The sequence below is a fragment of the Lycium barbarum genome, chromosome 3 (assembly GCF_019175385.1).
Source record: "Lycium barbarum isolate Lr01 chromosome 3, ASM1917538v2, whole genome shotgun sequence".
NCBI lineage: Eukaryota > Viridiplantae > Streptophyta > Magnoliopsida > Solanales > Solanaceae > Lycium > Lycium barbarum.
Window position 1 is genome coordinate 10,787,496 of NC_083339.1, and position 14,121 is coordinate 10,801,616.

Consider the following 14,121-nt stretch of genomic DNA (forward strand, 5'->3'; position numbering starts at 1 on the left):
TCTGTCAAGACCTGAACACATTCAAGTAATAACCCAATGCAACTACAAAATGTTGCCAATGTGAGATACCGGTGAAATGGGAAACATTCCTGCAATGGAAAGGAAGAAGTCTTGCAACTGTTGTTGAAAGAAAAACTCACGTATTACCATTGAAACAAACTCAATTAGTATTAAGAGTAAGGAGCTGTGAGATAAGCTTATATACATCACATAATCTAAACAAATGTGTATCGCTATTTTTTTAATTTGTGAATGCAAATCATTCTTCAGTTATCACTTCCAACAGCATATGCAATTTTCATTATTGTAAACATTGAACTTATTGGGCAAGGGGGAAATTGCCTCTATTGTTCTTATATTCGCTGCAAATGAATTAGCTCCAGTTGATCACTAGTTAATTCTCAAAGTCAAAATTTCTTTTTTATCTATGTTCTATGGACTTATCTCTTCTATCTCGATAATATACGCAAATTGATATATTTCATAGATATAAAGATGTCTTTTACAATCGTACGAAACGCGAACAAATTAACTAGTTGTATGTTAGTTTGAGATTGTTGTAGAGATCATAAATTTTTTATTCCGGATTCGACAGTGGCAAGGGAAACAAGTGGTGTAAGAACTAAGATGTTGAATGAAAATTAATTTAGTACTTCCAATGACAATAACAAATGCTCAAGAATCAAGATTTCATCACCCCCTCGTGAATCAAATAAACAATCACCTATCATTAAACCAAATTTTCCATCCCAAGGAGACAACAAATATGATACTAATAAAATTTCACAACAATTGAAATGAGTCAATGCACTAGGTGCCCACATAAACATGAGAAAAGCAGAGGACCACCATGACCATTTTGGTTATCTTGCTCAAATAGCCCTTTTCTTGACTCATCATGAGGAGGAGGAGGAGCAATTTGGCCACCAATGAACAATGAATTATTGTTCACATGATTTGAATTATCTGATAATTGATTGAAATCATCAGGTCCATAACCATTATTATTGGGTCTTTCATTAGCAGCTTTTCTCTCTGCTTCAAGAAAATGGCCTAATGATGGGGCAGAATTAATATTGCTCATGCTCACTGCATCAGTACTTAATTTTGAGCAAAGTGAAAATAACCAAGTTCTTGACTTGTTACTATTACTCTTCTTGTTGTCCCTCATTTTGGGTTCAACTATTGTTCTTCTTCTTGTTGATCTTCTCGAAAACTCTAGAATGCTTGTAATTCCAATGAGGCTCCCTAGAGTAATGCTCTTGTCATGGAAGAAAGAAGCAGTAGACTGCAACAACCAGAGAAAAAAAAAGATTCTTTTTCAATTATGGGATATTGACTTTATGGTCAGTCCATTACTTGATTATGAATATCATCTGGATTAAAGAAAATAAAGAGATATAAAATGATAGTTCGGTGAACAAAGTATTTCGTGTTCACATAAGATTGGAAAAGATCTTCAAGATCCGTTCCAAATTAGTTATCATGTTTCGGTTATCAAGAGTCAAATTATGTAAACTTTGGCTAACATTTTAAAAGATATTTTTCATCAAATTAACATTAGAAAAATTGTACAACTTGTAGTACACTATATAACTTTGAATAGCTAAATTTTGATTGTAAAATATTGAATTTACGTACGTAATCCAATCTAGCTTCAAAGGTTAGTCAAATTAACTATCGAGAAGCGAAACATAATAACTAACTTGGGAGGGAGGGCATTGGAAGTCGATGCTAAGACAAATATTAGTGGCTAATTTCATGGCAACAACTTTTATTGGATTCATTTGTACTTAGTACTTTCGACTAGTGGTGTTCATGGAAAACCGAAAATCGAATCAAATCGAAGAAAAAAAATCGACACTTTTTTATTTGATTTGATTTTGGTTTTTCATTTTATAAACCGACAAAATTTGATTTGATTTTGATTCTAAGCAAAAATAACTGAAATAACCGAACCAAACAGATATAGGAAAAATTTAAAATTTTACGATATTAATCTTTTGCACTCTTGATTCATAATCTATGTTTTTGCCTTTATAATAATCTAATTTTATATTTACTTTCTAGTTTGATTTGTTACTTTTATTTTGATAATTTTAAAAATCTATTTCTTGTTCAAAATAACTTGTTTTTGAGTCCTTTAATTATTCATCAAGATATCTCGTTATATCACACCTAGATCTTTAATGTATTGCACAAAAACAAATTCATTGTAAGAACTTTTTTTAATGTTCCTTGGAAATGACTAAATTCTTAAATGATATATACAAATTTTTGGAGAAAGCACATATATAACTTGATTAGGTTTATATTTCTTTCTTTTCTCAAATTGGAGTAATTGATTTGGTAGCATTATGCTATAAAATAGTCAATTTAATATGTGCTTGGACGTATATTATCATATATTTAAATAAAAACTGACAAAAAATCGAAAACACTGAAAAATCCAACAAAACCCGAAGCAATGAAAAACCAACTTAATTGATTTGATTTGATTTGATTCTAACATTTGAAAAATTGACTAAGTTGATTTGATCATCTTTTAGGGGATAACCGACTCAAACCGAACCATGAACATCCTGCGAAATATAAATTTATGTATAAAAATTATGAAAATTAAAGCAAAAAGTAGACATTAACCAATAATATTTTAAATAATAGATTCAAGGCTCCCATTCATCAAATGAAAGATATTTTGCTTAAAATATTGGAAGAAACTGTCTTTTTCTAAACCTGATATTGACTGGAGAAACATAATAATTGTAAGGCCATGTGTAAAGGGTAAAGTGCTGCTTTCCCCCTTCCACTTTTGATAAGACATTGACCCCATAGCGACATCTACAAAACTTATACTAGTAGCACTATAACATGAAGATGCTTCACGCGTTGGAAAATACAGCACCACTTATCGTGAGATGAATGAGTTCCTTTATTTTTAATAAAAAAATTCGAGTTTGAGCTCAAAAAATACTTTATTTCCTTTAGTAAATCTATTAATAGATGGTATAAATTAATCGGCCTAGTGAACTTCGCATACAAAATTGTTAAATCGAAAAAGAAAAAAAGGAAAACAGGCAATGGAACTTTTACATATTATCCTCTTAGCTCCGTTATTGATGTATCCTCAACCAATCAGTCTATTCAAGGCCGATATTTCTCTTTTCTTACCATTATTTGTTCATATAGTATTTCTAATTTTGGATATAAAGAATATTCTTCAAAATAAAATAATAAATAAAAAAGGAGTACAGACCTCAGTATCAAGGCCAGAAGAAGAATCAGTGGAAGAAGAAGGAGAACCAGTGATTAAAGTATTGAACGAAATTGATCCATTAAACCCACGATTTCTCACATTCAATGGTTGCAGCCCAAGTGGCCACCCTTCTTCCTGCACCATCATCAAAACTCACATTTCAATAAAAACTTCCAAAATAAAAGGTACGTAATAGCAAAAGCATAGAAGAAAATGGTTTAAGGAATCTCATTTTGATGCTCATGATTGGGAATAAGGACAAAAGAGACCACTACGGCTTCTACGACTGTTATCGGTGAAAGTTACTTATACAATAGGTGTTAGTTCGATTCTCACGATGTCAGTTTCCTTCTCATTCCCCCTTTTTTTCCTCGTGTAATAGGAAAAAAATAATTAAAAAAAAAAAAGTTAACACAGGAGATTCATTATCACGACTTACAGCCTAGTAGTACTGATGAGAATCATACATACAATAGGTTATTGTATCAGTTCGATTCTCATTGTCTTTGTTTTCCTTTCATCCCATTTTTTCTCATGTCATAGGAAAAAATTTAAGAAAAAAATTAAGGACAAAGGAATACATACCTGTTGGGCCATAGATTTTCCTTGACAATTGGTTTGAAGAGACTGATGGCTTTAATAAAGACTAATATTTGTGAGAATTATGGGGATAGTGAAGAGTGAGGTCACTTGGAAAAAAGAATAAAATGTCATCTCCACCAGCTTAGTTCATCCTCTTGCTCTGAACAAGAAAAGAAAAGTAAAAAGGACAAGAATTTTATACAAAAATGTGCTGGTAGTGAGAACTAATAATAATAGCATGTTCGAAAGGAAAGTAGCTTGATCTCACGCTGTCTCATGGGTCTGAGGACCACTGTTAATACAAATCCCTTAATTTCTTTTTATAATATGTTATTGTGCACGCACTTGATTATTTCATCAGGTATCTATCACTTGTGCTCTTGAGCTTTGATCCAAACTTATATACTCTCTCCGTTCACTTTTATTTATCCACTTTAGCATATTAAAAAAAATAATTTTTTTTTCTTATTTTACCCTTAACATTAATTACTCTTTTTCAAATTACTTTTCAACTCTATTGAGAATATACATCAATTAATATGAGAATTATGATAAAATGTGTCCTTCATTTATTAATTTTATAAGCGGCGTGCAAAATAAAAATGAATGTAGGGAATATGTATTGAAAAATTCACTAAGTATATTACATAAATTAGATTTAGAACTTACTTACTAGCACTTGATTTTTATTGTCCAACAATTCAAAATTATTAAAAGTTAAATTCTAAATTCGTCTTTGGTCATCAAGTATCTATTACTGTCCCACTAGCAAAAATATCGACTAACTCTGTCTACTAAAATTTAGACAGATGGGAAGAGATTACTTTTAATTATTATTGGTAAAATTTAAACTCTAATCTTCAAGATTTGAGTCAACTTCATTAATGGTTTGGCGCCCACACCCTTGCGCATTTAATATTATAGATCCCACATAGTTGTATTCCCTTCCCCTTGTTAAGAAACTTCTTGGTTGAATCCAACAGTCACTAGTAAAGCATATAGTGTCATCATAATTAGATGTTTACATTTGCTGTCAAGGTATTGCTATCCTCCTTTTTTCCCCCAAATTAAGGCTAATTATGCTTTGCTAAACTCACATGGTCAAAGGTGACACAGTTATTAAAGTGAGATTTAACATTTATATTTATTATAGTTATATTGAAAGTGAGTCTAAGGTTGGCCCTGATAAACGAAAAAGAGAAAAAAAGAGCTTCTTGTTTGAATAGAATTTTGACAAAGTGTGAGGTCAAGTAAAGCATCCAAGAAAAATAATTGCCAATCATATGAGAAGAGAAAGGAAAAGGAGAAATGTAAATGGAAAAGTATTGGTCATCAGTCAGTACATTATTAAAAACATTTAGCTGTAAACAAGAATGGCCTCATTTTAGCAATCATACTTTGTGATTGAAATGGCAAAGCAAAATTGGGCAATTACATATGCAACCTTATGTTGCGTGCATCATATATCTGTATATTAGAGAACAAAAATTAAGAAAATGCAATGGCAAAAAAGAAGTAATGAACTAACTCTAAGAAAGCCAAGACATACACATTCGATTGAGAAATTAATTAACTAATATACTCATAAAAAACATATTACTGTAACAGAATACCGATTCAAATGGGACTAACTGGCCTCGAACTGAAAGGTAAAAATTTACCGCACCCATGATTTATATCAAATCATTCAGATTTACTAATTAAGTAATTTAATAAGATGACAATATATATATATATATATATATATATATATATATATATATTAAATTAGCCATAATTAAATGAAAGAAGTTTATATGCATACGCATATCAAGCATTATTGATTGGGGTGAACATCTTGTTCGGATAAGTTTTTACTGGAACCTATGGTCCATACTTCCTTCACAAACTTTTCAAAGTCATTTTTAATGAAGCTACTATGGGCCATAGATTAGTCACATTCTTCAAGAACGTCGATGTCAACGGAGATCTTTAATAGAAGTATCACCATCTCAATAACAATATACACAATACTCGAAATATACATCTAATTTAACAAGAGCCAGTGTCGGTGTGTCAGATTAAAAAAAAATATTCTACTGCTGTGCCGTAAGGTCCTTTTTGCCCAATGTCACATTGCCACTAAAGAAAAAAGAATTGACATTTTGGGTCAAAAAGTGTAATTATGGCAAAGCTCATCTGCTCGTAGACGATGAGGACAAGCTAACTGTCAATATATGGTATAAAATGCCAAATAGAAATGTCATTTCATATTATCAAATTAGAAAAAATATAGCAATAGAATTTATCAGCCCATGCCGCTGCCTTGTATATTATTGCACCCGGGTCAGCAAGATTGAAAGTTGGAGTCACGTCAAGGAGAGGATAAAGGGGGAAAAAAAAAATATGACAAGTCAAAGTACATGGTTAGCTTTAGATGTTACAAGCACACTGGGAGTGTACTACAGTACATACAACTTCTTTCTATACTTGTACTAGTTTCAATAGCTTTTCATATAACCAAACCTCAACTTAGGGCTTGAATGAACATTTTGTTAGAGGAGACTTGTATAATGAGTTAGCTCTTCTTATATGATGGAACGGCATATGACTCATCTATAGAGCACGATATGAATTATGATTTGATTGTTCTAGCAGGTACTACGTAATCTGGCTCACACCAGGTCGATATTCTCCAATTCCAAGCAAGTCCTGTAAATGTTTAAACTCATTGAACTGCTTAACAAACTAATTTACAATAGTATAGAATTGATGATTATTGAAAGGAATAAATAGTCCAAACAGCATAATGTGAATGGTACAAGTAGACATGACTGGCAAGAATATGAACAAGGAATAGTTGTCACGGACGATGCATTTTCAGTATGCACAATGCATGTATGATTGTGGAAAAGAATACCATATTCTTCTTCATATCCCGCAATACTTTGTGCCATACAATCGGTTTGGAAACAGATGACTGTTCCACTTTCCGACAGGGAATGTAAAGGTCTGATCTTATGGGGATTTCACACTTTTTGTCAAAGTCACGAGGCAGGTTTAGTTTTGTTGAGAAAATGGACCTTATGTGTCTAACTCAATCCTACAAAATTAGCTCATGAGGTGAGAATTATCCCAGACCCTATAAGGAGTACATGGAACACCTAACAACCCCCTCCAGTCTGGACATCCGGTGCATGGATAATATGACACAGGGTGAGAGGCAATATTGAGAAAACCAAGAAATATGAATGGCTCTGGTTCTAATAACATGTTGATAGAGTGGACTTGGACCTCACTCAAACCCAAAAACTAATTCAAGAGGTGAGGATTGTACAAAATAAGGAGACATGGCTCATTTCCTATTGGTGGGACACTTAACAAGTTCTATGGGAACTTGGTATTGGAATACCGCTTGTACAGAATAAAAATTATTGCAGGAATTTCATATTTGTTAGGATGAACGACAAAGAAATGAGCAAGACAGTGGAGATCATCTGAATCTTAGAAATAGAGTTGCGGTTAGCACATCAAAATCAAGTGACCTAACGCAATACAGCACTTAAGAACCAGAATACATGTAAATCCATCCGCAAATTTTACAAAGGCAAGTGGAAGCTAGGAAAGAAACAAACAGCCATAAGTTTTAGTACTGCATATACAAGTACCACTATGACAATATTAGGCCTTGATAGCACCACGAGGGCCCAAAAACTGAAGTAAGCCTCAAAGTAGCTTGTCTATGCACCTTATATGGAAGAAACAACACCAGAGACCCAACTCACAAAGAACAATGAATTCACCTAAAGAGCAAGCTGCAGTTGCAGGCAATTGACAACAGTAAAGCCTAAAATCATTAAAGAAATTGCTCCACCAACACAATAAGTAGTGAGCAACGGTGAACTAATAAAATAAATTAAACAAGGACAAGTAACTTATCTATTATAGGGTTCCTAGGGAAGGAGATCTATGTACCTGGCATGCTTTATTTTTTGCTCTGGTTTCTGCCGTGCTGGGAACATCATGATTTGGTTTAAGGAATTTCTTCTCCCGCCTTTCACATGAACCCCATCCATCTGAGAACCTACCACCCCTAGGAACAAAACCAAGAAAGTGAACAATGGTACAAGACGAAAACAATCTAGCAGAGTAACACGTTAGAATAGTGAGTGAATCAAAAGACATACTGCATATATGCCCGAACTATAAACTCAGCACGCAGGACATTACGGTTCTCATCAAATTCGATGGTCTTGTCTTTAATTTCATATGATAGATTGAAGTAAAAGGATATCTTCCTCCAACCTGCGCAAATAGCCATTTATGCAGTAAAACATAACTGAGAGTAGAAGAAACCAATGACCTAAGCTTGTTAACATACCAGTTTTCTTGATGAAGGGATGTCCAGAAATCATAGTGTAGTCACTTTTCTCCAGAATCTGTAAAATGTTTAATTGCTTAAGCCCTGAAGAAATCACATTCTTATAGATAAAAAATGTCATTACGAAACAACAGCAGTGATTGCTGATTATAGACGTTAACAGAAACTGACAGGCAGTGTAGTTCTAGACTTCTAGTTATCTTGAAGGTGACTTCTAACAAGTTATTCTAGTAAAGGTGCAAACATTGCTCAGATTTTAGGAGATAGTCAAGTTTTGCCTTCTCATTCAAAGATATTTTGCACGATAATTGGGTGATCCAATTTGAGCATAAAATGCTAATTCCTCATCAGTTCCTTAAAATTCTCTAGTATCTCATTCTCCATAGTTTCTCTTGGTGCAGCTTTCCTTCAATTACTACCAAGGTTGTTTAAGAGGCTGAAGTACTTACATTACCACTAAGGAAATTTGATATCACAATACTATAAGAGAAGAGAGATACGTTTCTTCTGATGGCAAAAGAAACCTGATTTTCAATGAGGAAATTAGACAAGTCACTCAGCAAGAAAACGAAATAATGGAAAAATGGGAATGAGACCTTACAAATCTACAAATAGCATACATCTTACGAGTATCCTCAATGCAAAATAAGTGAAGAGAAGGATCAAAGATGAGAAGACACTAGCACTTAGAGAGCTTTCTCATCAAGTTCATCGAAGTAGCTTGAACAGAAGCAATGCTACTACTGCCAACTATATTGAGAAAAAGACTATCATGCACTACCAATTTTACATGTGAATCAATAAAATAAGTGCACATAACAACAGGTAATATGCCAAATTCAAATTAAATTCCAGACCGAACAGCACCATTTATGCCAAAACTCTCTAGCTGTACAGTTCTTACAGCAATTTCAATATATTTATATCTAAACAATTAGCTAAACTATTGATAAACGTACTATCTAGTGCTTGAAATTTACATGAATTATAACGAATATGATAAAATAAAGTGAAGAGTTAATAGCACCTTTGGTCCTTCAATTATTGATAAATTCTAAATTTAATCCTTACTATATCTGACTAAGAGCATTTAACCTCTAATTAATTGAAATGTGCATTTTTTATCCTTTTGCTTGTGAATATTCACTTACTGTAATTATTAGTCGTTCCACCACTTAATTACTCATAACTATTACTCCATAATTAACGGCAATATAGTTCTAAAAGTATAGGAAGGTGTGGAGGACCCACATTAGGGTAGAAGGCTAGTATATAAGTCTCGTTATCTTTCCTTATTAGTAGGCGCATTAGCGCATTATAATTTCTTGTGCTTTGATTTATGTTATTATTTGCTACTTTCTGTACTTTGATTACTCTATTTTATCTGTGCCGCTTTCGTGATTTGCATTTCCATATCGCTTTGAATTCCTTGATTATCCTGTTTTACTGTGTCACTTGCATTATTTCATTGCAATATCGTTTTAAATCTTTTAACTTTATCTGACCCCCTTTTTATGCTTCTATTGAGCCGAGGGTCTCTCGGAAACAGCCATCCTACCTTGGTAGGAGTAAGGTCTGCGTACATTATACCCTCCCCAGACCCCAAGATGTGGGATTTCACTGGGCTGTTGTTGTTGTTGTTGTATAGTTCTAAAAGTAGCTCGACTTCTTACATAAAAGGACTAAACAGGTTAAAGTCTCATTTGTTTTCATTAAGATTAAGACGTCTGAATCTGAATGCACATCTGAATGATTAAGATGTTGTCTCTAGGTTTGAACACTGAATGATTAAGGCTGTTTGTTTTTCAACATCTGAATGTGCATAATATATTCATTTAAACATAATAAATATACAATTCAAATAAAAAATAACTAAATATCAGAAAATAAATATAATAAAATAAATATTATTTGATAAAAAATGAAACATTTATGTTCACTAATAATGGTGGAGATGATTCATAGTCGTGGTGGGTGGTGAGTGGAGGTGGAGGGGTGGGTGAGTGGGTGGGTGGTTGGGGTGAGGGATGGGAGATAGTGGGGGTGGTGTGGAGTGAGGTGGGTGGTGTGGGGTTGGTGGTGGGGAGAGGGGGTGGGTAGTGTGGGGTGGGATTGGGGTTGGTCAGGGTTGAGTAGAGGGTGGGTGGTGGGGTTGGAGTGGAGCTGGTGGTAAAAAAAAATGCATATAAAAATACCTCTTAGTGATAGATTGGAGTTGGTCAGGTGGGGGTGGGGTTGAGTGGAGGGTGGGTGGTGGGTTGAAGTGTTGCTGGGGTAAAAAAAGAAATTCATACAAAAATACCTCTTAATGATATTAAGACTTCATTTAAGATCTTAATGATTAAGACCTATTAAGATCCAATAAGTGCTTAGATCTTAATGCAAACAAATGCACTTAATGACTTAAGGTCTAAACCATTCAGATTCAAACCTCCAATAAGTGCAAACAAATGAGGCCTGTGCTTCATCATATATCACAAGGACCAAAATTCAGAATATACCTATAATTTAGGAACCAAAAATGTCCTTATCCTAAAGTGAAAATTGATGAATTTACCGCCATAGCTGCATTTTGATATTCCTTGAACAGAGAAACGGATGGAAATTGACCAGCCAAGCTATGACTCATCGTAGTCACCGGTGAACAATCCGAACCAAATGGACTGTTACAGCTGTGATCATACTCCATCACCGGAGCCACCGGTGACGAATAATTCGTCACAGTAGGCGTGCGCTGCACGTGCTTTACTACCGCCATTTGATTCGGACTTGTTGTAACACAGTTAGTGTTTGTCCTGCAGATTTAGTAAGATGATATTATCTATATCAAACAGCATCATTTATCAAGCCAGAACTCTCTAGCTGTTGCACTTCTTGAGCTATTTGGATACACTTATATCTAACACAATTGGCTAAACTATTGATATACATACAGTACTCCCTTTGTCCCAATTTATGTAATACTTTTCGCTCCCGAGATTCAAACTGCATGAACTTCAATTAATATTTTAAAATGTATTTTTTCACTAAATTGATATGCGAAAAGTTGTAATTTCTAGTATTTTTCATGTAGTTTTCACATATGTAAAATTTTAATCTTAAAATATTTAAGTTAATCTAATCCAAATTAGCTTCAAAGTTTAGTCAAATTGACTCTAAAAAAACGAAAAGTATCACATAATTTGGGATTTTTCATGTAGCTTTTGAATATATAAATTTTAATCTTAAAATATTGAGGTAATCTAATGCAAATTAGCTTCAAAGTCAAAAAATGAAAAGTATCACATAAATTGAAACTTTTCATGTAGCACTCAAATATATAAATTTTAAATCTTAAAGTATTGAGGTAACCTAATCCAAATTAGCTTCAAAAGTTTGACTCTCGAAAAGCAAAAAATATCACATTAATCGGGAGGAAGAGAGTATCTACTATTCTAGTGGTTGAAATTTAAGTGAATAAGAACAAAAATGATCAAAATATCTCTCCGTTTAGTAACGCAGTTTAGTGTTTGACCTGGAAATTTTTTGTGGCCGTTGATTTAGTACTTCTCCATCACGGAAGTTTCTAGAAGAAGAATTAGAGATACTAGGAAAAGGACGAATTGGAGAGTGATTGTTGTTGTAAGGTAGAGGTTTCCGGTATTTGGAGACGGTCGTGGTGGTGGTGGAAGAAGAGGAGGCAGCAGCGGAATCGATCACCGCCCATAATGCGTCGTCGTCTAGGTCCTTGTCGTCAATGGCGTAATTGATCGGAGATATCATTTTGGTTATCTTTCTCGAGAAGTTTCTGCTGCTTCAGTGAACTTTACTGATTGATTGGGAATGTGAGTTGAGGAATTATACCGCGGTGTGCCTGAATTCAAATTTGAAAGAGGTTAAACGACGCCGTTGTGAATACAACATGCGTTTTCTTTCCTTTTACTTGCATTTTCCCGCTTTAATTGTTTTTCCCCCCCAAATTATAGACTTCTTTTCTTGAGTTCAAACTCGGTGATAGTATGATTAGAATTGTTTAGCAAAGTTTGTTGATAAATAGATATTCCCTCCAGTTCAAAATAATTGAGGTTTTAGTCTCTAAAAGTTGATCCAAAATAAATGATATTTTACAAAATCAAGAAAGTATTTAGTTCTCTTTTTCAAATTTGTCCTTGACACATTCTCATATCTCATAATAATTATGTCAATCTAAAAAGAAAAGAAATCATAATTAAAGATATTTTAGTCAAAATACTCTTAAATTCTAGAAGTTAGTGAGTTTCTTAATTCATATGCCCAAGCCTAAAGCCCTAAACTCTCAATTATTTTTGAACCGGAGGGAGTATATAATTCAGATTATTCAAATTTGACGTATTGTATTTAGTGCATATTTTCAAGTTTTATCTAGTCAAAATTTCACCTACACGCTGCCATGTGATTTTCTTTTATCTACGTGCTATTTTTAAAAATAAGATAGTACTGTATATTTTATTTCATTTTAAATTTGTTAATTTCTTGGATCATCCTATTTAGGTCAAATTTGTAAAAAAGAAAACTTGGCTAAATCCACCATTTTGGTTTGTAATTTCTTTATTTAGCTAAAAATTGATAGATTTTTCGCTAGAGGTCTTACGGATTTGGCTCAAAAAAAAAAAAGATATGGTACATAATTGGAGCTCTATTTTGAATAAAAAAAATTATCTGGTTAAAAATATTGGAGCTCAAGAGAAAAAAATCAAAAGATATGTACAATTAAATAAAGTGAATATTCTTAGAGGACAAATAATTATAAAGGTCAAGTTTATAATGATGAAAACATATTTAATTCTTGTAAGATTATATTGAATATGTTGTTGTTGTGGATGAAGGCATATGTAATCCAAATTATTACTTCAACAAATAACATCTTTAGACCAATTTGTATAACTTAGGGACAAATTTAATCCTTTTTGGACCTTCGGCAACTTCTAATGCTAATTAATTGCGTTAGTAATTAAAACAACAACAACAACATACCCAGTGAAATTCCACAATGTGGGGCCTGAGGAGGGTAAAGTGTACGCAGACCCTACCCTTTTCTCGGAAGATAGGGAGACTATTTCCGGAAGACCCTCGGCTCAAGAGAAAACATAAGTGTTCTCATTAAAAATAAGGGAAAATTAAAAATAAGTGTTTCCGTTAGTAATTAAAAATAAGGAAAAATTTCAGAGACCTCCCCTCATGTTTGCAATATTACGATTACCTCCCTTATTTTAACTTTTTCTAACAAATCTTTTATTCTATTTATTACTAATGAAAAAATAACATTCACGAACTGATTTGCCCTCCCTAAGATCACGCTCTTTGAATTAATTATTATTTTATTAATATCTCATTTCCGAATAAATTGAAAACAAAAAATGCCGAAGTGTTCTTCAGTCTTATACGCAAGGGTTCTCTTTACCTATTCCTCTTCAATCCTCCCAAGTGTTCTCATTATATTTTCTGCAAAAAAAATAATTATTTTTTACTGAATGTTTCTTCAATAAATAAAGGTAATTTACTTGCAATTTTTTTGTAAGTAAGTATGTCAAGTGCTCCTCGTGTTTTTACTTCTAGGAATTAAGCAGTATTCTGATGGATTGGATTTGACAAATTGGGTTTAAGAGGTAAAGGTCTCAGTATTGCGTCATCATTTTAAAGACGTCTTTTTATCAAAAATTTATTAGCACGTGTTGTTGGATTGCAACAAGACATTTATATTTTTAATATATAAAATTTATTTTCAGATTTTTTCTATATTTTCTTAATCAATCACAGAGTAGTTGGCAAGATATTTTCTCTAAAAAGTTAAAATATGAATAAACAAAAAGCTCAAATGTTGGGAACGTACGGGTGAACAGCCCATGATAGCAATTCCTACGAAATAACTTTTTAAAGGAGAATTGATAAAATAATAATTAATCAA

General features: G+C 33.0%; 2 protein-coding genes across 3 annotated transcripts; both read right to left on the bottom strand.

Moving 5' to 3' along the window:
* Positions 1-704: 704 nt before the first annotated feature.
* LOC132630305 (uncharacterized protein At3g17950) lies at positions 705-4,154 on the bottom strand. The gene is made up of 3 exons (XM_060345894.1): positions 3,842-4,154; positions 3,257-3,391; positions 705-1,288 (listed from the first exon to the last, which is right to left on the bottom strand). The coding sequence occupies exons 1-3, from the start codon at positions 3,851-3,853 to the stop codon at positions 803-805; spliced, it is 633 nt and encodes a 210-aa protein (XP_060201877.1). The 5' UTR covers positions 3,854-4,154; the 3' UTR covers positions 705-802.
* A 1,956-nt stretch (positions 4,155-6,110) lies between these two features.
* On the bottom strand, positions 6,111-12,134 carry LOC132630306 (uncharacterized). Of its 2 annotated transcripts, none has more exons than XM_060345895.1 (6): positions 11,713-12,132; positions 10,756-10,993; positions 8,199-8,256; positions 8,005-8,122; positions 7,793-7,910; positions 6,111-6,529 (listed from the first exon to the last, which is right to left on the bottom strand). In XM_060345895.1, the coding sequence occupies exons 1-6, from the start codon at positions 11,958-11,960 to the stop codon at positions 6,479-6,481; spliced, it is 831 nt and encodes a 276-aa protein (XP_060201878.1). In that variant the 5' UTR covers positions 11,961-12,132; the 3' UTR covers positions 6,111-6,478. The 2 variants fall into 2 exon arrangements, with proteins under 2 accessions (XP_060201878.1, XP_060201879.1); XM_060345896.1 differs by lacking the exon at positions 6,111-6,529 and adding an exon at positions 6,544-7,632 and having other exon boundaries at positions 11,713-12,134.
* Positions 12,135-14,121: the final 1,987 nt, after the last annotated feature.